Source organism: Vipera ursinii (assembly GCF_947247035.1).
Source record: "Vipera ursinii genome assembly, chromosome: 3".
Lineage (NCBI taxonomy): Eukaryota > Metazoa > Chordata > Lepidosauria > Squamata > Viperidae > Vipera > Vipera ursinii.
Genome location: NC_139516.1, coordinates 148,827,978 through 148,837,244, shown reverse-complemented (window position 1 = coordinate 148,837,244; position 9,267 = coordinate 148,827,978). Strand labels below are relative to the sequence as shown.

Here is a 9,267-nt window from a genome sequence, read left to right as displayed (position 1 = left end):
TACCAAGAGTTACATCAGGATTTGTGCTTTCTCCCCACTTTCCTATCTATTGTGTTCATCCTAATAATCAGCATTATGCTGTGCTAAATAAATATGCAACATTATGCAATATTGACTTTGCTGGAAAAGGTTACTTGGCTGTAGGATGTCTACTGGAGGCCTTCCGTTGCTTGTGTGTTTGCTGCCTTTTGTAGTATTTCTATTTGGTTCACCATCTGATGCAGGGCACACAGCTTTTCTCTTGTATAAGGTAAAGACTTCTGTATAAGGCTGTATAAAGTAAAGACTTCACTCAAGTCAAGCTTAAAATTGGATGACTCCATGGATGTGTGTGTGTAGTTTTTATGACAAGGATATGGAAGAGATTCCGCACAGTGGCTTTTCAAGATTTTTCTTTTTTTCAAACACCATTGGGAGATCTTGGTGATCTCTTACGCAAGGATCAGCAAAGGTCAGCTTTGTGCTGGCATCTGCTTTGAGGAAGAAGTACAGCCAGGCAATCTGAGGCAGGAAGAGAATGTGCCAACGTGAAATTCCAGAAGTCAGAATGATTGAATTATTAACCAGTTCGTACAGATTGGGGATTTTTTTTCCCTGCATGCAGTACTATTGCTGATATATTTTCAAGCAGTGGTAGGCATGCCAAACGTTTGACCTTGTTTAGGAGAATGAGTCATTTCCCATGGTAAGAAATCACCAACTGGGTGAGGGAGAGATAATTAATTTAATTTAATTTAATTTATTGAGATTTCTATACCGCCCTTCTCCCTAAGGGACTCAGGGCGGTTCACAGGGCATATATAAATAACAATACAAAAATTAAAAGAAAATTAAACCAATGCCCAATTAAAAACAAGAATGATAAAATAATAAAAACCTATAAAAACCCATATACCCCCATCAGGCCAGACCCGCTAGTTCAAATAAATGGGTCTTCAACCCGCGGCGGAAGGATCGGAGGTCCGATGCCGTCCGGAGCTCAACTGGCAGTTGGTTCCATAATGCCGGAGCACCCACAGAGAAGGCCCTCCCCCTGGGGGCCACCAGTTGACATTCCTTGACCGGTGGCACCCTGAGGAGGCCCTCTCTGTGGGCACGCACAGGGCGGAGGGGAGTTGACGCCGGCAGCAGGTGGTCCTCGAGGTATCACCAATAAATTATTGGCAAGGCTTAGGAGACATTCAACTCCAGTAACTTATGCTGATACCATCCTGCTTGGCTGCTATCACCTGTCAGTTACACCAAGCTGTCTGGAAAAAGAGAGCACAATATATCAGAAGCTGACTCATACTTTATGGGCAATTCTCTTTGTGATGGGTAGAGTCCACAGCTAACACGTAGGCTTGGTTTTGTTTGTTTATCCGTTGTTTATTTGAAAAAAATATTAGTAATTTATGAAAGATTTCCAGCAAATGAGACCTGCTCACCTGTTTATAATCTGAAAAGCACGATATAAAAATATAAAAGAAATATGAAGAAGAAAACAAATGTGAGCATTGGGAGGTTTGTTAAATATTGTGTTAGAGTTTATTGTAATATAAAATACAAATACTGCCAGTTGAGCTCCGGACGGCACCGGACCTTCGCTCCTTCCGGCGCGGTCTGAAGACCCATTTATTTGAACAAGCTGGCCTGGCCTGATGGGGGACGTTAGGGTTTTTAATGGGTTTTTATATTGTTACTGTTTTTTATCTGGGCAATTGTTTAATTCTCTTTTAATTTTTGTATTTTTTATTTATATATGCCCTGTTCACCGCCCTGAGTCCTTCGGGAGAAGGGCGGTATACAAATTTAATAAAATAAATAAATAAATAAATAAATGGAAATAAGGATTAAAGGGGAAAGAAATGTGAGATGAAAAGAAGAAGGTAAAAAAAGCAGTGACTTCTGACTCTTCACTGCAGTAGATTAGAAAATACAGTTATGGCCTTCTCTTTTTACTTTATATTTCTGATAGATATAAGCCAGATTCACTTAACAACTGTGACAAGAAAAGTTGTAAAATGGGGCAGAACTCACTTAACTGTCTAAAGTAGAGGACTACCTATCCTCTATGGTAGTCTCAAATCAAAGTCTCACAGCACCATTTAAAACATTTTTATTATAAGGCATAAGCTTTTGCCAACACTTGGCACATCTGATGAAGTCAGGTGGAGTTCACAAAACCTTTATGCCTTATAATAAATGCTACTAGACTGGATATGAATATGATCTTTGCTCAGTGAAGTCTAAGTGTTAGGAAACATTTGCTCCTCCTGCTTTATTTCAGGAAACAATAATAGAGAAATGACAGAAAATAACATAAAAGTGATGTTCTGATCTTCAGTTAAAAACAAATGCAGTATAAGCCCAAGCCAGTTATAGGCACTTGTGCATGGGGAAGATGTTTCACAGCTGGGGTTCTTCCCTCTTTAGTCAATTTATGGGGCATCTACTGTAGGCAGCTCCTGTAGGCTATGGCCTTTGCCATCTTTTCCATCCACCACCACCCCGCCACACACACATATGTGAAATTAGAAATGGAGACTCAGTTCTGTGTTAAAGTGTCATGAAGGAATTTCACCCAGAGAAGGTTTTGTTTATATACTGCCCTCTTATCATGATTGCATCTTTGATTATGGCATTGGGTCATCGGATACATATCAGGGGTAACTTGTTATAGCAGGGGTCCCCAACACCCATTCTGTGGACTAGTGCCGGGCCAGGCAAAAAGCGAAGTCCCGTTCATGGTAGTCAGGCAGCATGCAAAACCACGCCCTCTTCGGTCTGCGGAAAAAACTCCACAGAACTGGTCCCTGGTGCCCAAAAGGTTGGGGAGCCGCTGGGTTATAGTACTCTGTTCTGCCCCAATGTGGTCCCCATAAGAGATTAGCTATTGCTAAGCACATTTGATTTGTGCTTAGATTGTAGGCCGCCCTGAGTCTTCGGAGAAGGGCGGGATATAAATGGGATTAAAATAAAATAAATAAAAAATAAGAGATCCTGGAATGTCAGGTTCAGGAATCTATTGCAGTTTAGGGGTGAATATAGCCAAGTAACAGGAGAAGACTACAATGGCAGCTTATGTTAGGGGTAAGTCCACTACATCCACAACAATCTGCCATACTGAATGGATAGTAAATTGAGCTGCGCGTTGCCAAATCTTTCTTGTCCTCTAGAATTAGCCACTGAAAATACCAGAATGGGAAAGCCAGTATTATGCCACAGTGGCGTAGCGTGGGTTGTCAGCACCCGGGGCAAGGCAAGTAATTTGCGCCCCCTAACCCGTGGATTTTAGCACTCGAGTCTCTTCCACTAGCTCAGGAATTCTGGGAGTTGAAGTCCATGAGTCATAAAAGAGCCAAGGTTGCCTACCCCTGAGTTAGGTTCAAGGCAAAAAAGGGTCTCTGGAGAAGAGGGAAAATGCTAGTTTAAAACTGAAACAAGGCAACTTTAAGGTGCCTCAGCTGTGATTTAGGATGAGACAAAGAGAGGACATGGCGTTGAAAATGGTTAATGGGGCATGTTTGTTCCACTCTTAGTGGATGTCAAGATAAACCCCACAAGAGAATGACCTTACAACAGATGTGAATAGGCTTGGACTACGTTTGTAGATTGAGTGCATACATCACATGGAGCGATGATGGGCTTCATCAAGATTTATGATCCCACAATTGGCTAGTTTTCTCCATCTTGTCCTAAACCCTGGATACCAACCACGGTTTATGGCTTAGCATGTGGTGTGGGGTGACCCAACATGTTAGGCAACAAACAATGACTTCCAACTTACAATGCCTCAGCTTCCCAAGGTTATTCCAAATTGTCCATATTCCAGATTGTTGCCTCCTGCAGACCCACAGTCCAGGCTACCCCCTTCCTCCCCCTTTCCCCTCCCAACCCGGGCTCGCTCAATGTCCTGGATTTCAAGTCCCAGTCATCACCAATTCGTCCAGGGTCAATCAAGGATGAGGGATGCTGTAGTCGAACGTACTGGGAAGTCTCTGCTTACCTGGGAATGAATCTCACGGAACTTGCTTCGGCTACTTCTCAGCACGGAGGGGATTGGACTATAAAGTGACCTTATTAAATTCAACACGGATTCGAGAGTGGGTCTTGTCAATTTGTCGGACCTACCCCCCAAAGGGAAAACTCTGAAGTCCCGTTGACTAGTCAATTTGAGGCAGATTCCTCTTCCCAACTAGGACTAGGACAAGCGCCGTTCTCTTCCTTCCTTTTCTGGCAGAGATTTCAGGAACTTGGCGCTACCTGGACTTCCGTCCCTCTCCAGTCACCTTCCTCCTCTCCTCAATACCTTCCGGACAAGGTACATTGCCCCCCTCCCCCTCCTTACCCCACAATAGAAACCCAGTGAAACCAATTGCCCAAAGATAGCGGCTGTCTCAAAAGTGAACTTCCACGGCCGAGGGGAAGCTCCTCCGAATTCTCAACCTGGGAGCTCCCGTTTGTCTTGGTTAAGAGGAAGTTCAAGATCAGGGGCAGCCGCCGAGTGATTTTGAGAACCGCCTATCCGTTCCTCTTGCTTAAATGGAGGGTGATGGATTGGTTATTTAGATTTAACACCGACGCCTTCATTCAGGCCCCGTGAAGACGGGCGTGACCCGGCGAGTTCACGACTTCAGCAACCGGGTCTTCTGAATCTAAGAGAGATGGGGGGATCTCATCTTTACCTTTACCTCCGGGAAAGGAGATGGGGGCGGGAGCTGGGTCGGGGGGGCGGGCTTGCAGGTTGAGAGCCAAGCGGAGGAGAGCCGCGGCGGGAGAAAGAGAGGGAGGCGAGATGCCGCCAAGCCTCCCCACCCCCACCCGAGAAAGGAGGCGATCCGCAGCCGCGAGAGGACGGGATCCCGCTCTGGCTGGGTGCAGCAAATGCGGTTGCTTTCTATGCTCCGCCCACTCGCTCGCTCCTCCGACCCTCGGTGAAGCAGAATCGTCCCCCTCCGGCGAGCTTAATGGGCGCCCCCCCAGATGTTGCACCCGGTGCGGCTGGCCCCCCCTGCACCCCCCACGCTACGCCACTGTTATGCCATCAAGAATAAAAAATAGTTGCCTGTTTTAATCTAAAAAGAGTGCAGTGAGGGATTATTGCTTCCTAACCTGTTTCTCTCTCCCTAAAAAGGCACGATGGGTGCATTCTAAACGTGTCCTTACAAAAGAAGACTATTGGACCAATTATTCCGTATATCAGAATATTGATATCATTCGTTCACTGAATTGTCTTTCTACCTGATCTGTTGCATAAAGGAATCCAGAGCAGCAGTTTCACTGATCTCCGTCTTTGAGATTTTTTTTCCTAGAAGTCTTGACTACATGGGGACATGATGGCATTTAATCTTATGTCAGGATTACGATTCAGAATTGACTTATGTAGCAGATACCCAGCAGACAGAAATGGGTAGAAGGGTAGAAGATTGGTTGAAAAATTGACATTGCTGACCGATATAGGGAAATTTGAACCCACTTATTCTCAGGTGGTTCTGCAGATCCCAAACCATGGAACCAGACTGTCTTCTAAGTAATGGTATGTGGGAAAGACCTTGGGAAATGGTACGAAGAGATGCTACCTAGGGTACAGTCAGGTAAGAGGGAGCATAGCCTCCAGCTGCATAGTGGGCGGAATAAGAGGGTCAGGAGGGACCCTCCCTACATTATCAGGCTCTGAAGGTAACAGCAAGAGAATCTAGCCTTGGTGGAGCAGTGGGCTAATGCCTCCAGCTGCCTGCAATTAATGCAGGTTCGCGTCCCACCAGGCTCAAGGTTGACTCAGCCTTCCATCCTTCCGAGGTAGGTAAAATGAGGACCCAGATTGTTGGGGGCAATTAAGCTGACTTTGTAATAATGCCGCTTGGGGTGTGTGTGAAAGCCCTAATAAGCAGGCATATACATAGAATGAAGGCTACTGCTAAGCTTGTAAGCCGCCCTGAGTCTTCGGAGAAGGGCGGGATATAAATGGGATTAAAATAAATAAAAAATTGGGGTCTCAACCTTGGTAGATTATATTAATGTAGCATTACAATAAAGTAGAATTGACTTATTTGGTCCCACCTGATCTACCTGCTAAGGTTGATAGCCTCTTCTTGCCCTATCTGCCAAATTAGCAAGACTTGAGAGATTGAAGGTGGCGTACCTACTTTTACTCTTTAAGGTACACTGCTTCCTAGCATAAAATGAACACTAGGAAGAGCTAGCCGTCTTTAGGAATTCTAAAATACCTTCTGCATGCCAACATTTCCTTTATGTTTGCTGTAATTCCTTTGGTAGGTAATTTGTCCCAGTGACTTCCTATAATTCTCTTTTTGATACTGATCTGATCGGTGGCCAGTCAAGTTGTTTATAAAAACTACTTCCCTTTTTATAACTTGTGTAACGTAAGGTATCTTGGTATGTGGAACTTTTGTTTTTCTCACTATAGGTACCATACAACTACAATGAACATTAAGCTACTGAAAGCACAGGGAATTACTTTACCATTGTTTTCTTCCAATATATCTCTTCTTTTTTTTATTTCCTAGTCCAGGCTACTGCTCTTGGATTTCCTGGTTGTCCTATGTTTTTTTTTTTGTTTTGGGGGGGGGGGATCAGCCAAGATCAGTGCTTCCACCTAGTCATTCCTGGCTTTTTAGATTTTTATTTTTTTAAAAAAAATAGCTACCAAAGTACTTTATAGATAATACATTTAAGGGAAGGATGTTTTTAGCAAAACTATCAATAGAGGTAGTCCTTGCTTGGTGACTGCCTTATTTAGTGACAAATTGCAGTTACAGTACAATGATGATGAAAAAGTAATTTTGCAACCAATGCCCACATTTACAACTTTTGCAGGTCTGTAAAGCAAAAATAAAATTGAAGTAAGATCGTAAGCACAGTCACAGTTTCATATACCCACAGCTTTTGCTTAACAACTGAATTGCAAGTCCCAATTGTCACTAAAAAAAATGACTTATATTGTTAATTCTAATACGCCGAGACTGCCAAATCAACTTTCATCCTTCCCTGCTTTATATATTTTAGTGGACTTTAGTCTTACGTGAGTTGTGAATACAATCAGACTTGCTAGTTTTACAACCCCAAACCCACTGGAATGAATTGTGAAAGTTATGTTTATATGGAGTGTATTACAATTGTTGGGATTCATCCTTCAGTGATGCTGGTGCATAGCTCTATCTGCTTTCTCTCACATTATAATTAATAATAAAAAACGGAATGCATCGATTATTTGCATCCAGATGTTCATCCCAAAAGAACTTCTGTGAATTTCCTCAAGAGGGCACCAAACATCAACGCAAGATCGCATTATGGCCTGCAGCCCTCCCAGCAATATGCGCAAAGGCCTCTGAGGTAAGAGGGTCTTGTGACCACACCAATGTGACCAGATGGCACGGCACTCCCCCCCCTCCTCAGCAGCACAACAATCAATCCTCTTAGACTCGTACTAATGACTGCCAAAGCTGCTGATCAAACAGAAATCATGACAGAGCTGCTAGATCAGTCTGAGAACAATCTGCTCGAATGCAAAGTGTGCTTTGAAAAATATAGCCCGGAGAAAAAACATCGACCGAAGAACTTACCATGCGGGCATGTGATGTGCCTGGAGTGTGTCATGTCACTGGCCCACCCTCGGAATTTCAGGCTGGAGTGTCCTTTCTGTCGCAGGGCTTGCAAATCTTCAGAGACCAGTGACTGCTTGCCGTTGTTGCACCTGATGGAAATCCTGAGTCCTTCAGCCAATCAAACTCCAGTGGCAGGAAGGACAGTGGGGAGAAGGGAGGCTGTGGCTGCCCCTGGATCTCAAGTCTTCACGTTTCATCTTTCTTTCGGAGGCTGGGGAACGCTGATCAACCCCACGGGGCTGGCCGTGTGTCAGAGCTCGAGCTGTTTAGCAGTGGCCCATGATGGCAAGAAAAGAATTAAGCTGTTTAGCTTCAGTGGCAACTGCCTACAGCAGTTTGGAGAAAAAGGGCAATCAGGAAATGACCTCAGGTACCCAACTGACGTCGCGGTCACTTTGGATGGTCATGTTGTTGTCACCGATAGTGGGGATCGTTCGGTCAAAGTGTTCAATTGTGATGGCAGGAGCAAGATGGTCATTGCAGAGTCCTTTTCCTTGCCGTGGGGCCTGGACACGACGCCTCAAAATGACATCCTCATGACCGATTCAGAGGCAGGTGCTCTGTACCGCTTGTCAGCTGACTTTAAAAAGGGAGAATTGAAGAGGGTGAAAAAGTTATACTCTAACCTGTGTCACCCAAGGAAAGTGGCTGTTTCGCCCATCTCCGGAGCCATCGCAGTCATCGAACATCTGATGGACAAAGGGCCCTGCTACGGCAATACCAGGCTGAAAATCTTCAACAGAGACTTGCAGCTAATCAGTCAGGTGGACAGTTTTGGCCTGAATCTTGTCTTCCCTTCCAAAGTCCATGCCAGTGCGGTGACCTTTAGCAGGGAAGGGCAAGTAATAGTAACTGATGCTTATAACCAAGCCGTTTTCTCTCTTGGAAAACCTGAAGAATTCCCTATGTGTAAACCTTTGATAACTCAGGGTCTTTCCTATCCTTTAGCATTGACTTTCATATCAGACCATTCTCTAGTTGTTTTGGATGGTGGTGATCATTCTTTAAAAATATATACTCTCAGCTAAACACTGTTCTGGGTGGGACTCAGCTCACAATTTCAAGGAAGATTATTCAAAATGCTTACCGTAATTCTCCAGCTGGTGGGTTTGAGTGGCTTAGCTGTAGTGGATTTCAGTTCAAACAAGTTGAAACAAACTTAGCTCTACAGCTTTATATCTCCCTCCCTGAATGGAAGTCATGTTAACTTATTTCTGAGTAGAAGCAAACTGCCAAATGACCATCCCTACTAGAGTTACTGTAGTAAAATATATAAAGCCAGATATGACTTACTTTGAAACTGTATACATTCAGTTCTGGATAGGATGAGTTTCTCTTGGGTTATAGATGATAGAAAGCCAGTCTATTTGATCTTTACACCAGAAACTTAGGGTTTCTTAAAACAAAATAAAGGATTCTTTTCTTTTCTGCGTTACTAAATAATTCTGATTTGTGTTCGTTTTTCTAACCTGATGCCCTCCCGTTATGTTGAGCATGCCAATCACATTATTTCTAACCAATGTGACTGAGGATTCTGGAAGTTGATATTTCATTTAAATTTGTAAATTTAGAAAGGCTGGTTTATAACCAAGATGGACCCAGGAAACATCAGGAAAAATGATATTTGTCAGTTATTCTGGGAATAGTTGGCTTCAATAAA

General features: G+C 43.8%; 1 protein-coding gene across 1 annotated transcript; it reads left to right on the top strand.

Annotated features, from left to right (window-relative positions):
* Positions 1 to 7,432: 7,432 nt before the first annotated feature.
* Positions 7,433 to 8,635, top strand: NHLRC1 (NHL repeat containing E3 ubiquitin protein ligase 1; the record flags this gene model as incomplete). Its single annotated transcript, XM_083357342.1, has 1 exon — positions 7,433 to 8,635. One exon carries the CDS (start codon positions 7,433 to 7,435, stop codon positions 8,633 to 8,635), a length of 1,203 nt encoding a protein of 400 aa, XP_083213468.1.
* Between the last annotated feature and the right edge of the window lie 632 nt (positions 8,636 to 9,267).